The 18,759-nt window shown below is 43.2% G+C and overlaps 1 protein-coding gene across 1 annotated transcript in view; it reads left to right on the forward strand.

Annotated features, from left to right (window-relative positions):
- Window positions 1-8,047: 8,047 nt before the first annotated feature.
- Window positions 8,048-18,759, forward strand: part of DENND5A (DENN domain containing 5A) — a 113,692-nt gene continuing 102,980 nt past the window's right edge. Inside the window, exon 1 of the mRNA XM_073883006.1 lies at window positions 8,048-8,233. Coding sequence (XP_073739107.1) covers window positions 8,125-8,233 — 109 coding nt within the window. The 5' untranslated portion in view covers window positions 8,048-8,124. The remainder of the gene's footprint in view (window positions 8,234-18,759) is intronic.

Raw genomic sequence — 18,759 nt, forward strand, 5'->3', positions numbered from 1 at the left:
TTTCGTCTGTCTCGCCTAGAGCCGGCCAGTCACAGACTGTCTCCGAGATGTGTCCTGTCCACAACAGAATCACCGTGATTCTTCAGAGGCTCTTCAGGTTCTCCTCTGTCATTAGGTCTGCAGTCTCAGTCCATTTGAGGAGCAACATTGGCGTTACAGCAATGGCATTTATTTATTTATTTATTTATTTATTTATTTTTAAAGATTTTATTTATCTGAGAGAGAGAGAATGAGAGACAGAGAGCATGAGAGGGAAGAGGGTCAGAGGGAGAAGCAGACCCCCTGCCGAGCAGGGAGCCCGATGTGGGACTCGATCCCAGGACTCCAGGATCATGACCTGAGCCGAAGGCAGTCCCCCAACCAACTGAGCCACCCAGGCACCCCAGCAATGGCATTTAATAAGGAACTTGATCCTGTACAGAAATTCTTCATGGACAAGACTAGAGACTACAGAACTAAGTGACAGGCATCTGGAGGACCTGTTGATACTGGCCCAGAGTACCAGCAACAACTGGAGAGGGAGCTTTCTTTTTAAGATTTTATTTGTCAGAGAGAGAGAGAGAGAGAACACAAACAGGGGGAGCGGCAGGCAGAAGTAGAAGTAGGTTCCCCGCTGAGCAGGGAGCCCGATGCAGGACTAGATCCCATGACCCTGGGACCATGACCTGAGCCAAAGGTAGACGCTTAACCAAATGAGCCACTCGGGAACTCCTACCCTTTCCTTTTTAAAAGCTAGTGTCCAGGGGCACCTAGGTTGTTCAGTTGGTTGTGTCCAACTCTTGATTTTGGCTCAAGTCATGATCTCAGGGTCCTGAGATCGAGCCCTGCATCAAGCCCTGTGTGGGGCTCTATACCCATCAAATAATGACTCCTCATTCTTCTCTCCCCACCAACCCCTGACAACCACCGTTCTACTTTCAGTCTCCAGGATTTCAACTAGTCTAGGCAACTCATGTAAGTGGAATCATATAGTATTTGTCTTTTTGTGACTGGCTTATTTCATTTAGCGTAATATCCTTAAGGTTCATCCATGGTGTAGCATGTGTCTGATTGTCCTTCCTTTTTAAGGCTAAATAATATTCCAATATTCCATTCCATACTACATTTTGCTTATTCATTCGTTCATGGATGGACGCTTGGGTTGCTTCCATATTTTAGCTATTACACACACTGTTTTGCACCTTGTTTTTTACATTAACAATATATCTTGGGCGCCTGGGTGGCTCAGATGGTTAAGCATCTGCCTTCGGCTCAGGTCATGATCCCAGAGTCCTGGGATCGAGTCCCGCATTGGGCTCCCTGCTCCTTGGGAGCCTGCTTCTCCCTCTGCCTCTCTCTCACTCTCTTTCTCTGTGTCTCTCATGAATAAATAAATAAAATCTTTAAAAAAAATATATATCTTGGCCATTTTTCCATATCAGCACACAATGAGTCTCCTTTTTGTCTTTCCTTCTTTCTCTTGCTTGTTTTGTTTTACACATGAGTAATATTTCAAGTTTTGCACAAACTGTAGTTTCTTTGACTTGTCTCCTATAGCTGGATATTGATTGTTACCACTTAGTTTTTCTGTTTGTCTTTGCTGTTACATACTACAATGCACATATATATATATATATATATATATATATATATATATATATATATTTTTCCAGTTAGTTTTTATCCAAGATACACCAATGACCTTTTCCATCTTTCTTTTTTTTTCTTTTTTAAGATTTTATTTATTTGACAGAGAGAGACACAGTGAGAGAGGGAACACAAGCAGGGGGCGTGGGAGAGGGAGAAGCAGGCTTCCCGCTGAGCAGGGAGCCTGATTTGGGGCTCAATCCCTGACCTGAGCCAAAGGCGGATGTTTTAACGATTGCGCCACCCAGGCGCCCCTTATTCCATCTTTCAAAGCAGGGTTTGGTTCTGCTATTGCGTGATCTGTTGTGATCATATCATCCCTCTCCTTTACTTTGGTGTTGCTTTTTCAGGGTAGAGACTTGCAAGGTATAGACAGCCCTGTTATTCCTACATTCCTCCAGGGCAGCACCAACACTCCAGGGAGTAATAAAAGGGCAAACAACCTGGTGTCCCTTCAAACTGGTATTTTAAAAGTACTTGTTGAGGGGTGCCTGCCTGGCTCAGTCAGTAGAGCATGTGACTCTTGATTTTGGGTTGTGAGTTCAAGCCCCACACTGGGCATGGAGCTTACTTAAAAAAACCCAACTTATTGAATATATATCAAGCAAAAGGAAACTGATTTATTAATACAAATTATATATTTTTATATTAAAATGAGGGGTTTATCCATGCATTGCATATATCATTATGTTTCATACACTATGAACTTATTTTTATTTCCCAGTTTTTCCATTATTGATATCATTATCTAGCAACACTCACTAAAAGTAGAGGAAACTTATGAAGTTCCAAAGTATTTTTCAAACTATGCTTAGTGATTTTCTGGATTTCATATAACCAAAATGTTTCACACTTTCAGTAGCTTGTTCTTTTTTCAGTTTCCTTATAACTTTTGAGCCAGATAATTTTAAAGGGATTAAAAGTTGGACAGTACCGTGCTATGCTTTATTCATTGTTTTTCAGAACTAATAGAATTTTCTATTTTTTTACGATTTTATTTATTTATTTATTTTTAAAGATTTTATTTATTTGAGAGAGAGAGAGAATGAGAGATAGAAAGCACGAGAGGGAAAAGGGTCAGAGGGAGAAGCAGACTCCCTGCTGAGCAGGAAGCCCGATGTGGGACTAGATCCCAGGACTCCAGAATCATGACCTGAGCCGAAGGCAGTCGCTTTATCAACTGAGCCACCCAGGCGCCCTTTATTATTTATTTTTTTAAAGATTTTTATTTATTTATTTGACAGAGAGAGCAAAAGAGAGAGCACACAAGGAGGGGGAATGGCAGAGGGAGAGGGAGAAGCAGGCTCCCCGCTGAGCAGGAAGCCTGATGCGGGACTCGATCCCAGGACCCTGGGGTCATGACCTGAGCCAAAGGCAGAGGCTTAACCACTGAGCCACCCAGGCGCCCCGATTTTATTTATTTATTTGAGAGAGAAAGTGAGCAAGAGCAGAGGGGAGAGGGAGAAGGGAGAGGCAGAGGGAGAAGAAGCAGGCTCTCTGCTGAGCAGGGAGCCCGGCATGGGGCTTGATCCTAGGACCCCCGGATCATGACCCGAGCCTAAGGCAGATGCTTAACTGACTGAGCCACCCAGGCACCCCACTAATAGAATTTTCTAATGTGTGTGTTTTTGAAGGGGAGAGGGAGAGAGAGAGACAGAGGAGAGGGAGAGAAAGACAGAGAGGAGAGAAATCAAGAATGAATGTAAGGTTTTTGCATGAGCTGAAAGAATGGGGTTGCCATTTATTGAGAAGGGGGAAGAATGTGGAAAGGGCAGCATTATGGGGGCAAATCAGAAATCTGATTTGGAATATGTTAACTTGGAGATGCCTTTTAGAACTCCAAACTGAGATGTTAAGAAGTCAGTTAGATACACAAATCTTGAGTGTAAGGACAAGTTTTAGGCAGAGTTAATATGTATAGAGTGCTTAAAACAGTGCCTTGGATGTCCTTTTAAACAAAGTCATGACTCTCTTTTATTCAAAACTCTCCAGTAACTCTTCAGTTTATTCAGAGACAAAGCCAAATCTTTACAGTGTGCCGACAAAGCTCTCTGTAATCTGCCTAGCCCCACCCCCAAATTCTTCTGCTTTGGTGATGGTAGTGCTATAGCTGCTTAACAAATAAACTCCACAGTACCAGGGGCTTAACATAATTGAAGTTTATTTCTTGCTCACAAAACAGTCCAGTGTGAGTGTGCCTGGATGGCTCAGTTGTTGGGCGTCTGCCTTCGGCTCAGGTCATGGTCCCGGGGTCCTGGGTTTGAGCCCCGCATCTGGCTCCCTGCTCCGCGGGAAGTCTGCTTCTCCCTCTCCCGCTCCCCCTACTTGTGTTCCCTCTCTCTCTGTGTCTCTCTCTGTCAAATAAATAAATAAAATCTTTTAAAAAAATAAAAAACAAAACAAAACAAAACAGTCCAGTGTGGGTATTCTTGGTCAGCTGGAGCCTTTCCTCTATGTGCTTGTTTCGGAGATCCAGGCTCCTTCTGTCTTCTGTTTCACCATTCCTTAGAACCTCAGAATCCTCTACTTCTAGCTGGTGGAAGGCATAAAAGAGAGAGAGAAGCCTTATTTGCTTCTTAAATACCCTGACCCAGCAGTGACACACATAAATTCCTGCACACATTCCATTGGTGAGAACTAGTCACGTGGCCACATCTAGATGCAAGTGGGACTGGAAAAAGTTGCCATGACCAGACAGCTGCTTCCTAGGGACAACTCCACACACTGTGGAAGGAGAAACATTTTTTGGTGAACTACAAGCTAAATCCACCACACCTTCTACAATCTTCTACCACTCCTCCCACCCCAGCCCTTTGTAGCTGCCCTAGCCTTCTTATAACTCCTTGAGCACTCTAGGCACACTTCGGCTTCATGCCCTTTCCTGGAATTACCTTCCCTCAAATGTCCTCTTGCTCTCTCTCATGTCCTTCATCGTGAGATGGGTGCCCCAATATGCCACTTATTAAGAGTATATCATGTCCCAGATATATGAAAGTCCTTTTTCCTTTGATTTTTTTTAAAGATTTTTATTTATTTATTTAACAGAGATAGAGAGCACAAGTAGGCAGAGCGGCAGACAGAGGGAGAGGGAGAAGCAGGCTCTCCGCCAAGCAGGGAGCCCTATACGGGGCTCGATCCCAGGACCCTGGGATTATGACCTGAGCCGAAGGCAGACACTTAACCGACTGAGCCACCCAGGCACCCCTCCATTGATTTTTAAAAATTAATTTAACAGGGGCGCCTGGGTGGCTCAGTCATTAAGCGTCTGCCTTCAGCTCAGGTCATGATCCCAGACTCCTGGGATCGAGCCCCGCATCAGGCTCCCTGCTTAGGAGAAAACCTGCTTTCTCTCTCCCACTCCCCGTTTGTGTTCTCGCTGTCTCTCTCTGTCAAATAAATAAATAAATAAAATCTTTAAAAAAAAATTAATTTAACAGGGACACCTGGGTGGCTCAGTCGGTTAAGCGTCTGCCTTCGGCTCAGGTCATGATCCCAGGGTCCTGGGATGAGTCCCGCATAGGGCTCCCTGCTTAGTGGGGAGCCTGCTTCTCCCTCTGCCTGCTTGTGCTCATTCTGTCTCTCTCTCTGACAAATAAATACATAAAATCTTTAAAAAAATTAATTTAACAATTTTCTTTTAAAGATTTTATGTATTTATTTGACAGAGAGATAGAGAGAGAGCACAAGTAGGCAGAGAGGGAGGCAGAGGGAGAGGGAGAAGCAGGCTCCCCACCGAGCAGGGAGCCTGATGTGGGGCTCGATCCCAGGGCCCTGGGATCATGACCTGAGCCGAAGGCAGCCACTTAACTGACTGAGCCACCCAGGTGTCCCTAATTTAACAATTTTCAAAGCAATCTTGTGAAAGGTAATAATGATTATTCTTATTCCAGAGAGGTTAACTTATGTGCCTCAGCTCACACAGCTATTTAAACACTAAATCTACAGAGCATCCGGTTCTGTTTTCTCTCTGACTCTCAAAAGAAGCAATCACTTTGCCAAACATACTTCCTACTGGGAAGGAGATCACTTTATGGTTGAGTATTCTGGGCCTCTGAGCAGTTACATTTCCCAGGGCAAATCAATACAGTTGGGCTTTTGTTTCAAACTTGTGTTTTATGGGTTGAGTTAAGGTGAGAGATCTCCCAGTACCTGCTTGCCCTGGATGCATCGGATAAAAAGTCTCTGGACTTTCAAACTGAGGACTTTTAAGTCTTTTTCAAGTCTCTTCTTCCATATCACCCCCAGTGGTCATTTTAAGATGTCGGTCAGATCTTATCATTCCCCAGCTCAAATTCCTCTAAGTTACCACCCCTGACACACACTCTACAGGATAAATTCTCTGGCCTGGCGTATGAAGCCTTTTCTGCTCTGTCCCTCTCCTCTTTCCCTGGTTTTATCCCCTTTTAATTCTCCATTTCACATAGAAATGAATTACTTGCTGTTGCCTGAATGTACCATTTTAATCACTCCCTGAATGTACCATTTAATCACTCCCGGTTGTCACCCATGCTTTCTGAAACATCTTTTTTCTCTCCCTTTTTATTTGAGAAATTTCTCTGATCCTTTGGAACTCACGTTGGATTACACTGTCTTCTGGAAGCATTCCCTGACCATCTCCCAACATGGGGAGATGCCCCAGATGCTCTATAATTATTTAGCTCTCTGAGCCCCTCTACTGTCTCTGTGTCCCCAACATACAGGATGGAGTGGGGCATCATCCTGAATAGGCTTTGTGAACCTACCTTCTCCTCCCCACTTTTTTTTTTTTTTTTTTTAGCCCAATGCAGGGCTTAAACTCACGACCCTGAGATCAAGACCGGAACTGAGATCAAGACCTGAGCTGAGATCAATAGTTGGATGCTAACCAACTCTGCCACCCAGGTGCCTCTTTCCCTCTCCTTTTTGTCCCATCAGTTCAGGCAGGTTACATACAGGGAGGGGCAGGTGCTATGGTTCCCAGTGATGTTGGTTGTGACCTCCAGGCCCCCCTCCCCAAGGGAACCAGTGCTTGCGAGAAGTACCCAGGAGAAAACCCATGGTTGGCCCTTGGGGAAACCAGCTGCTTTCCAGAGTCCTTAGTGGCAGCCTGCCAAAGCAAACCTCTTGCTGGAATAAAAATTAAAAAAAAATTATTATTATTTATAATAATATGGAATGCCATCTATGTTCCAGGCACCATTATGACCATTTTACCAGTTTGCACATTTATCTTATGTAATCTTCACAAAAATATGACTGCTGGCACCTGGAGAGTGCCCAAGGTCGCATAGTAAATGACAAAGTCAGGATTCAAATCTGAGCATTCTGTTTCTAGAGCCCATGATAGTAACCATCATACTATATTGCCTTCCTGACTTCTGATCTCCAGTTTCCTGCCTATCTTCTGTGGGAAACCAAATCAGAGGGTCCCAAGACAAGGGCTAGGAAGCAAGTTTCTCCACTTTCTCTCAGGAGGACCGGCTCAGAGATGGATCTGAAAATTCTCAGAAGTGGAAGGGGAGCTCCTAAGTGGCCTGAGCCTCTGGAGGCTCCAGGAGAGAAGAGGGGACAGTCTGGTGCATGGGAAAAGACCTACCTGGGGCGGTGAGTGAGGAAGCTGGGAGCTGACCAGGAGGAGCCCAGAATTCTCGTCCGGGGTTTGTCTCTTAGAGTCTATATAGTCCTTGTTTCTTTCTAAGCCTTAGTTTCCCCATTTGTAAAAAAAAGGTAAATATGGGACTGGCTGATCCACCCTCGCCAAAAAAGGGGGCATCTTCAGCTCTCCTGAGGAAAGGGCAGGGCACAGAAGCCAAGGTGCAGGGGCTGAGGGAAAGAGCTATCTGGGGTCTAGGTCTAGCCTGGAGATGGGACGAGGTGGGCTGCCGAGCTCAGTCCTGTGACCCCATCCCTGTGACAGGGCCGGGTTAATGAGACGTCGGGACCTCCAGTGTGAGGAGTAGGTGGGGGACAGAACATGGACCAGGGTCTCAGCTCTGCGGCATGCGCCCACTCATCCATCACCTCCTTATCCTCTCAAAAGGAGTCGCAGCCTCGAGGGGGTGGCGGTTGCGGCTGGCCGGGCAGTGGCTGGCCGCGTTGCGGCGGCCGCCTGGGAAGCTGCGGCCCTTCGGGCACGAAGAGCATCACGTCATCCTTTCCGCCAGGCGCCCGCCCCCTCCCCGACGGCGCCTGCGCAGGCGCGGCGGGAGGGGGTCGCGGTGGGGGCTCTCCTCCGCGCTTTCCGCCCTTCTCCAGGCTCTCTCGGGTCGCGGCGCTCTCGGCTGGCGGCGGCGGCGGCGCGGAGAGGAAGGCGTCCAGGATGCGGCGCGGGGCGGCCCGGTGCCCCCCTGCCCCGTCACGGCAGCCGCGGCGGCCGCGGGGACCGGGCCAGGGCCGGGGGCGGTGGCCCGACCCGCGGTAGCGGCGGCGGCGGCGGGAGGGGCGGCCTGAGGGCGGGCGGGCGCCCTGGTGCGGGGGCTCCGTGCTCCGCACGGCCCGGCCCGGCTCGGCCCCGGCGCCATGAGCGGCGGCGGCGGCGGAGGGGGCTCGGCGCCCAGTCGTTTCGCCGACTACTTTGTCATCTGCGGGCTGGACACCGAGACCGGGCTGGAGCCGGACGAGCTGTCGGGTGAGTGCGCGCGGAGCCCGGGGCTGCTTCCCTGCGCCCGGTGCGGCCGGGGACCCTTGAGGAAACCTCCCCGCTTTGTCCCGGGAGCTGGGCGAGGGCCGGTGCGCAGGACCCACGGCTGGCGCGGGGGAAGGGGGCGTCGGGCTGGAGGTGGGGAAGCGGGATGAGGGGTTCTGAGTCGGGAGGGGTCCGAACGGCCCCTACTCCCCTCTGCGCTGTGGTCCTGTAGTAGGGGACCAGGAGGAGGGGGAAGCGTTGTGGGTTCTATCTGGCGACTTAGTACAAGATGAAGGTAAGCCTGTTGTCGAACACCCGCTAGTGAGGGAAGAAGGTATCCCACATCTCAGTTGAAAGTAAGTTCCACCCAGACTTAACAACAAGGAGAGCAAAACAGAAACTTGTGAGTTTTTCTGGCCTCTTCCCAAGAAGCCAGTTCCTCAAAACCGTTTTAACTCAGCCCTGGGCTGGGCCCCCTGGTTTGATAGGACATGAAGTAATAAAGTGAACTTGAGCCACAACAAGAAGGGTGAGAACTCTCTTAGTTCCAGAAAGGGCCTGTACCACGGGGCCATGCCTCTTTTTATGAAAAGTAATTGGTGGCTGTTAGGAGACCACCTTCATTCGTGAGTAAAAGGGGAGATTCTTGGTTGGGTAGTGATGCGTCTCAAGTCATCTTTCAAAGGGGAAGTGGTAGGAAAGTGAAGATGGGGCCCAGATCAAATTTGACAAGAATTGAAAAAGATAATTGTAAAATCCCCATGAATTCCACTGCACTGTCATTGGAGCCTTTGAATTGCAACAGTTTTGAAAAAGTTTTTGTCTGGAGTGTCCAGTTTGCAGGTTTCATGTGCGCGGAGGTTTGTTGTATCATCCTGATTTGATGAGGGATCTTCCTTTCCAGTGTTTTGTCATGATGTAGTCACCAAAGTTTCCTGAAAGTGATTATGCTATTGACTAATTTTACCTTGCTTCGGAGATAATAGGACAGGGTTTTTGTTTTTTGTTACCAGAGAAATTCCAGTGTTTCTTATAAAAAAAAATTTAGGTGCATACTTCAAATGACAATAGACCATCTTTTAAAAAACATGATAAATTGGTGACCTTTAACAAGGTCAGAACAAATACACTATTTTCTCAAATTAATACCAGATGGAGAAAAAGAATCATGAAGCAGTAATGCTCTTAATACTAGGCCTTTTGTTGGGGCAACATTATTGTTTCAAGATCACTTTTTTAGGTCTTCAAATTCTTATAATACAGATGTTAGTTTTTCATCTGTGTTTCATATTTATTAAATTTGTGACTTTGTGATGTAATTGTTGGAATTCAGTTCATAATGTTGGAGCTGGAAGAGACCTCAGAGAGGAAAATGAGCCCCAGGAAGGACAGTAGGGCCTACATTCTGTTAATTGCCTGACTTTTGGTTCAGTGCTCTTCTCTTACACTGAACTGCATCACATTGCCTGGTTGGGTCTTCAGAAAACATTAACATGTTGAGAAAGACTAAAAATAACACAGTTATTAATTTAACCCAGTAAAAGAAACTTTAAAGTGGTGGCCCTACACAAGTGTTTTTTTTTTTTTTTATGCTGTGCTTTTGAGTGTCTACTAAATTATATAGAAATTTGATTTTAGGGATGCATGGGTGGCTCATTCGGGTAAGCGTCTGCCTTTGGCTCAGATCATGATCCCAAGGTCCTGGGATCCAGTCCCACATCCGGCTCCTTGCTCAGCGGGGAGCCTGCTTCTCCCTCTGCCTGGCACTCCCCCTGCCTGTAGTCCCTCTCTCTGACAAATAAATAAAATCTTAAAAAAAAGAAATTTGATTTTAGAAAATAAAGAGAATGGTTTGCAAATGGTAAAGCATAAGAATGAAGCTGGGAAGTGATGTGTTAGTGAGAGCATGGGTTTTGCAGTTAAACATTACCCTCTGCAGTATGTTGGCTATCCCTGTGACTATGGGGCAAGTTAGATAACTCTGCTGGGATCTTCATCTATAAAAAACGGAATGTAAGTAAAAAGCATTTCATCAAGTAGACACTCAAAAATGTTACTTTTCTTTTAGTGAATATCTGTTAATTATCTGCTTTTTCAGCAAGCTAAAATTATATCCCTGTGAAAGCTTATTGGGAGAATAAAGAAAGGGGGAATCAATTGTATAAAATGTGTGAAGAAAGAGTATTTTTTCTGTCTTTTTAAATGTGGTTGCAGTAGTGGAATGCCAAGACCATTTATTCAGTAGGTGGCCTTTGTTCGAATGGGCACTGATTGAAGGGTTTCTTTTTTTCCTTCATTTCATTTCTGGTGAGTTGGTAGGGGAATCTGGACTACCCAGGGGGAATCTAAATAAAATAAAACCAGAATACAAATAGCTTTATGCAGGTCAGTCTTGAGACTCTCCAGGGTGCGTTTTCTCTCCATAGCTGGCCTTATAGCTCTCAAACTGATGATGTCATAATAAGTCAAACTATAAGAAATTGAGAATTGCACCCAGGTCTTTAGGGAGGTACTGAGGAGTCTTAAGTTCTCTCTATGCAAATTAAATTCTATACTTCAGATAACTTCTATACCCTTACAAAGCGAATCCAGAACAGGCAAATCGAAGACACTTACTTGTTCCTTCTAGTTTTGTGGAGAAGGATTAAGATTCATTCTCATGTTGCAACAAGAAGCATAGAGCTTGCTGTGTTGAATATAAACTCAAATCACTGGATTGTATAGGAGTCTCTCCCTGCCACTTCCCCTTTCTTTCATAAGTAAGTAATTAGGCAAGTCATATGCTTATTTGTTGTGCAAGGAACTGAGGAAGGTATGAAAATTGTTTTCAGGTTAGTTGAAGTATTTTGGGTTGGAGGGGGAGGTGATCAATGAATGAATCATAAGTTTAGCCAACTTTAGGAAATAGTGTCTGCTTGTTAGCTTTTTGAGCTTGTCAGAGAGATAAGCAAACCTGTAAGAATTGTCTTTATGTTTTCCATTCCTGTTGGCCCATCCTAAGTGAGGAGGCAGATGGTAGTAGAGTCCAGTCCCTCTTTACCCCTTTGATGCATGAATGTCCTGGGTATCTTAGTTTCCCCTTTTTCTTCTTGTGGTCGCCACCAGTGACTGCAGGAGAAGGCTTACTGTGAGATGGGATTCCTGAGTTTAACTTTCCCTGTCTCTGCCTGAGAATAAAGGTTCCAGAATACTTGTGACCTATTTCTTGCTTTGGAATCTTTTTAAGTTCCTCTGAACTGACCTGCACCTAGCGTTGAGATGTAAGTATTGGTTCATGCATCCGCTACTCCAGTTTTCCCAGGTTCTGAGCAGAGGGCCTTGCCAAGAATTGAACAGAAGGGCTTGGGGCCATAGATAGGAGACTGGCCAGTGTCCTGTATGAGTCTATTTAGAATACTGAGAATATACTGAAATCATCTCTTAATATCAGAAGAGAGAAAAAAATGCTTACTGACTAGAAAAGTCAGAGGACTGGTGAGATCATATTCCTCCTTAACCATATTGAGCAGTGAATTTAGAACCTAAAATTCATGGCATGTCAAATGTGGAAGCACTCTTCAAGAGATTATATAAACTTCTGATTTTACAGATGAAGAAACTGAGGCCATGAGAAGGTTGGAGAATATTTTTCTCCCTTGTCACATGTTATTCTTCTTTTCTGCTATTTGAGTGATGCTTTGCAGTAATCCGTTTGAGTAGAGGGGACAAGTAAAATATTTGTTTGGCAGGGGCAGGAGCAGACATTATGGCAGTTTTTCTAGTGCAGGTTTCTGTTTCATATTAGGGAAGAATACTATGTGTGATTTTCATGAGGGATATCTTGTTTTTTTTAGCTTTTTCTTTTCATATAATTTCACACTGAACATTGACATGAATAGTACAAAGAACTTCAGTACATCCTTTTTCCAGATTCACTGATTAACATTCTGCTCCATTTATTTTATCACTTGTATGTGTATGTTCTTTCTTATATATACCTATATATAGACAACTTCATTGTGATGAAATTCATATACCATATAATTCACATATTTAAAGTGTACAGCTTAGTGGTTTTTAGTATATTTACAGAGTTGTGCAGTCATCAGTATAGTCACTTTTAGAATATATTCGTTACCCCCCTCCCCCTGCCCAAGACCCATACCCATTAACAGTCACTCCCCCTTTCCTTCCAACTCTGTAACCCTCCTCAGCCCTAGGCAACCACTAATCTATTTTTGATCTCTATAGATTTGCTTGTTCTGGACATTTCATAAAATGGAGTCCTATAGGGTCTTTGTGACTGGCTTTTTTCATTTAGCACATTTTCAAGGTTCATCCATGTTGAAGCATTTATCAGTATGTTATTTCTTTTTATGGCTGAATAATATTCTTTTGTAGGAATATACCACATTTTATTTATCCATCAATTGATAGACATTGGGTTGTTTATACTTTTTGATTACTATGAATAATGCTGCTGGGAACATTGTGTACATTTTTTTTTTAAGATTTTATTTATTTATTTGAGAGAGAGAGTGAGAGAGCACAAGCAGGGGGATGGCAGAGGGAGAGGGAGAAGCAGGCTTCCCACTGAGCAGGGAGCCTGATGTGGGGCTCCATCTCAGGACCTTGGGATCATGACCCGAGCTAAAGGCAGACGCTTAACCAAATGAGCCACCCAGATGCCCCTGTACACGTTTTTGTGTGGAGATACCTTTGCATTTCTCTTGGGTACATACCTAGGAGTGGAATTGCTGTGTCATATGGCAACTGTGTTTAATAACCTTTTGAGAAATTGCCAGACCGTTTTCCAGTACAACTATACTGGTTTACATTCCCACTAGCAGTGTATGAAGGAAGGTTCCACTTTCTCCATGTCCTTGCCAACGCTTATTAACTTTATTTTTGATTATAGGCGTCCTAGTGGGTGTGAATATATATCATTGTGGTTTTGATTTTCATATCCCTGATGGCTAAGAAGGATATCTTATATAAAAGAAAGAAAAAGAGGCTATCTCTTTCCAGAGATGAAGTGGCTATAAAAAGCTTGATGAGCCAGTTTCAAACAGGGAGTCAGTATGAGATAATTTTTATTTTATTTTTATTTTCCTCTGCTAGTCTTTCAATTTTATGCAGGTTCTCTCATGGTCATTGTTTAAAAGCACCTCTGCTCTGAATCCTAGACTCCTAGCTGAAGCAAAACTCAAATCCTGGTAGCTTACCTCAAGTGTCTGTGATAACTTCCAGAGGTCAAGGTTGCTAAATCAGGTGAAGATTTCCTAAGTTAGGTCACATATTTCCTGTTTTAAAGTTGAGCAGAGGAGAAATCAAGAGAAGAGGTCAACACACAGAAAACAGAGCAGTCCAAGGCAGTTAAAAGTACATGCTGGGCACCTGGTTGGCTCAGTGGATAAAGCATGCAACTCTTGATCTTGGGGTCATGAATTCAAGCCCCACATTGGTTATGGAGCCTACTTAAAAAAATAAAAAAAATTTTTATTTACGTGCTAAATTTAATTGGAGAGACTGTATATTCTTAAACATGAGAGAACCCCACTTTGCACTCCCTCAGGTAGGGAAGATCACATTGAAGGTAAGTGAATTTTACCTGAATGGCACTGGAGCCATGCTCCTCTCTTCTTAGGAGGAAATCCTAAATCACAGTGTTTGGTGCTTAAACCAAATTCTCTTAAGACTCTGCTCTGCCCTTCCTTCCCTCCTAGATTAGAAACAGGTTTTTTTTTTTTTTTTTTTTTGCCTAAGGCGTCCTTTGGCAAGCCCGTTTCCAGTTCTATATCCTTTTATAAGCTTGTTTTCTGGCTAACTCTGGTGGATGGCATTCTTGGACTTGGCTTGGCTCCTCAACTCCTCTGCCATCTCTTGATATGAATTACTGTCAAGGGGTCTTAGAGGTCTCTCAGGAACCTAGGTGTACATGAGGGAACCTGCTGGATATGGCATAGGATCCAGTGAAAGAAAGACTTAACCTTTTAGAAGTTGGTGACTTAGGGAATTCAGTGATTACACATAGGCTATCAATACCAGATTTTTAGATTTAGTTTCAAAAGTTACTAAGTGAGGCAGATAATGGACAAATGTCTGTGTTCCAGATATCCTGTGGTGACTGATTTTAGTTTGGAGTATATGGAACCCTGGACTGGGTTTATGAGTGACAGAGTCCTGTCATGGTGGAAAATGAGAGCATGTGCCAGCTCTCAAGCTATTTTCAGTATGCTCCTAGAGGATCAGATATGACTCTAGGAAGTGAGATGGGAACAGGTATAGTTTAGATCATCAGGTTTTTCAGATGTTATACTAAGGTCTAATATCTGAGACCTTAAGTATAATATTTTATACTTGGGATCTGTCATAGTTTCCTGTTAAAGGTAGCCAGGTTAATATTTTTTTGTTCATGAGTGTGATGGGTAAGTCAAGTCAGAATTTTGCTAGGCTATCTGTAATCTACTGTATAGGTGGAACTCGCTGTGTTAGTCTAAAGTAGAGTTTTCATGGAGTGCTGAGAGTCCTAAGCAGGGAGAAGAAGGTTTATGGAGGTTCCTCTTGTTAAGCTTCATTCCTCTGTGAGTGTGGGATTCCTTGGCTTCTAAACTATTCCTAGTTGGCAAAACATAATATGAGTGTGCGTTCATTAATATTGGTCACAGAATTTAAAGAGTCAGAGCTAGAAATGAGAGATAGTCTTTCCATCACTTTTGACTGATGGTAATGATTAATATTTGTAAGTGACTTTATAGTTTTGCAGTGTACTTTTAAAGAGTTTTAAAATTTTTTCAGCCCTACTTGAAATATAATTTTTTGTCCATTGCCACCTAGCAAATTAGAAAGAACTGTTAGAATCCATATCTTCTGCCTGCTGTCACACCATTGATGAGATTATTGTTTTTAGTTACAGATTTGGGAAAACTGAAGCAATGGCTTAATCATTGAATAGCAGAGCTATGGTGTGACCTTTTTAGTTCAGTCCCCAACCCACATTGCAGTAGAGGAGCTCTGTTGGGAGAGGAACCAGGTCACTCATGGTCTGAATTGTAGTTAAGGCTGGTTGTTATTTTATATATATATTTTCCTGTCTACCCCACTGTTATCAGTTCTGGAAATGTCTGTCTTAGATCAAATAGTTACTAGGGTTTTGTTTCTAAGAAGCTCCCTTTTTGGTGTGGCTATTTCAGGATGTTTAATGCTTTTTTGTCTGAGGTTTGTTTTCTTTGAAAAAAAAAAGGGTTTGTGTCTGTTAACCTCAGAAATCCCTCAGTGTAGGCTGTAGTTTGCATATTTTGTGGTTATAGTTTGGAGGCTGGCTGTAACTTCTGGTTTACCATATTCTGTATAACGAAAAAATATTATGGGAAGCAACAAAGAAACTTCCGGGATTTTTAAAAGCAGGCAGAGGAGGAAATGATTTAGAAATGATAATCATAAGCTACAATTTGTAATGGATAAAACCAGTTTATAACAAATTACATGCTTATTTATTTAAAAAGATTTTATTTATTTATTTGACAGAGAGAGATAGCGAGAGCAGGAACACAAGCAGTGGGAGTGGGAGAGGGAGAAGCAGGCTTCCCGCTGAGCAGGGAGCCCGATACGGGGCTCGATCCCAGGACCCTGGGATCATGACCCGAGCTGAAGGCAGATGCTTAATGACTAAGCCACCCAGGCGCCTCTACATGCATTTTTCTTATACATTAGAATTACTTTCCACAGGAATGTCAAAGGACTTGGTTCTTTTCTCAGTTATCAGCTGATGTCCTTTTCTTTCTTTGGTTTTGCAGTTTTATTTATGTATTTTATTTTTATTATTTTTTTAAGATTTTATTTATTTATTTGACAGAGAGAGAGCACAAGCGGGGGAGCAGCAGAGGGAGAGGGAGAAGCAGGCTCTCCGCTGAGCAGGGAGCATGATGCCAGGGGCTCGATCTCAGGACCCTGAGATCATGACCCAAGCTGAAGGCAGACACTTAACCGATTGAGCCACCAGTCGCCCCTGTAGTTTTATTTTTTTTTTAAAGATTTATTTATTATGTATTTTGAGAGAGTGAGGATGAGAGAGAGAGAGAGAGTACATGAGAGTGGGGAGGGTCAGAGGGAGAAGCAGACTCCCTGCTGAGCAGGGAGCCCGATGTGGGACTCGATCCCAGGACTCCAGGATCATGACCTGAGCCGAAGGCAGTCGCTTAACCAACTGAGCCACCCAGGCGCCCCGCCCCTGTAGTTTTAAAATGATAGCCCTCTGACACTGTTTTAGCCTAGTTGTGAAGATAGGTGTTGATTATTGTTATATTGAGGAAAATTAGAGATTTTATTTTACGTAAGTTCGATGTCCCTTTTCCTGTTTTTCCCAGAGTGTTTATTTGACAATGACCATTAAAATTTTTCTTAATTTTTCTTTTACTGATGATAAAAAACTGTAGGTCATTATAAAAATTAAAACATTATAAAGTTATGTTATAAATTCCTGTTTCCCAGAGTTAGCTAGACAAATTTCTTAGCTTTGCTAAAAGACAGTGCTTTACATAGTAGTTGCTGATAAAGATTTGTTCTATTAATTATGAGATGATAGAGGCTGCCTATTCAGATTTTCAAAGAATTGTATATAATCATGTTTGTTTGTTTTTTTTTTTCTGATATAAAGCACAAGACTTAACCTTTAGAATTTAAGCCAAGCTTCCACAACTTTTCTAAGTGCTGAATAAGCGATGAAATGTGGAGGTCTGTAGAAGAGAGGAATAGCATTGATTGTTTTCCCATACTCAAAAAGTTGAGGGTCAAAGTCAGATTTAGAGGTAAGATGGTGATGGAAGAAGTGTTTTGTACTGCATTCCAATTGTTTTATAATTTTTAATTTATAAAACTAAATTTTTAAAAATATTTACTTATTTTAGAGAGCATACGAGCAAGGGAGGAGCAGAGGGAGAGGGAGAGGGAGATAACCTCCAGCAGACTCCGTGTTGAGCACAGAGCCCTATGTGGGGCTCCATCCCATGACCCCGAGATCATGACCTGAACTGAAATCAAGAGTCGGACGCTCAACCCACTGAACCACCCAGGCGCCCCTATAAAACTAAATTTTATAATAGTTCAGGTGAACCTGGCTTTTTAGTTTTTTAATGAATCTGTTTTTTTTAAATTTTATTTTATTATGTTATGTTAGTCACCATACAATACATCATTAGTTTTTGATGTAGTGATCCACGCTTCATTGTTTTCGTATAACACCCAGAGTTCCATGCAGTACTGCCCTCCTTAATACCCATCACCAGGCTAACCCCTCCCCCCTCCCCCCTCCCCTCTAGAACCCTCAGTTTGTTTCTCAGAGTCCATAGTCTCTCATGGTTTCTCCCTCCGATATCCCCCCTTCATTTTTCCCTTCCTTCTCCTCATGTCCTCCATGCTATTCCTTATGTTCTACAAATAAGTGAGACCATATGATAATTGACTTTCTCTGCTTGACTTATCTCACTTAGCATAATCTCCTCCAGTCCCATCCATGTTGATGTAAAAATTGGGTATTCATCCTTTCTGATGGCTGAGTAATATTCCACTGTATATATGGACCACATCTTCTTTATCCATTCATCTGTTGAAGGGCATCTCGGCTCTTTCCACAGTCTGGCTATTGTGGACATTGCTGCTATGAACATGGGGGTGCATATGGCTCTTCTTTTCACTACATCTGTGTTTGGGGTAAATACCCAGTATGAATCTGGTTTTAATTTATTTAACCAGTTCTTTTGACTCAGGATCATGATCTCTTATTGGGAAAAAACCATAACAGATATCTAGGAGTATCACTTGCTGAACTGACAGCCATTCCAGTTTGCTACCTCTGAGCTTCTGTATGTCCAAATAGTATTTAATCCCTTTCTTTGCTAAGTAGTTACTTAATATTCTTCTCCTAGCCTTCTTCTTTTTCACATCTGTATGAAACACATTCTTTCCCCTGCATTTCTATTGTGTTGAAAGCGTATTTAATCATTTGTGGTTTTATCTTCTAGAAGAATGTGTAGTGTTTTGTGGAGGATTGTTGGTCTGCTGATCTTGCTCTGTTAGCTGCTTAGCTCAGTTGGTTATGAGTGTGGTGCATTTAGTGAGGCCAAGGTCATTGTGTCGGTCTCCATAAGGACCAGCTAGCTTTGTTCTATCTACTTTTGTGCTACTCTCAGCTCACCATCCCACTGACAAGGACACTGTAGGTTATAGGGAACACAGGTAAGAAAGTGAGGTTAGAGTAGCATTTTATCCTGTTATAATAGATGATAATTAAATTAATAGGTGTTTATTGTTTATTGAATATACTTCAATGCCAGGTATGAGATGGCATTATCCCCATTTTATACATTAGGGACCTAAAGTGCAGAGAATTTAAATAATGTGCCCAAGGTCATATAGCAAGAATTGGAAGCCTGTTTTCCCTGTCTCCAAAGTCCTCTACCATACTTTTCTCTTACTAAAAGACCAACCTGATGATAGGACACTTGTTTGCATAGATGTGTGAGATACAGTTGCTGTCCTTGAGCTCATAGTCT

This window comes from Callorhinus ursinus, unplaced genomic scaffold (genome assembly GCF_003265705.2).
Source record: "Callorhinus ursinus isolate GAN/ISIS: 27379988/994484 unplaced genomic scaffold, GSC_fseal_2.0 scaffold49, whole genome shotgun sequence".
Classification (NCBI taxonomy): Eukaryota; Metazoa; Chordata; class Mammalia; order Carnivora; family Otariidae; genus Callorhinus; species Callorhinus ursinus.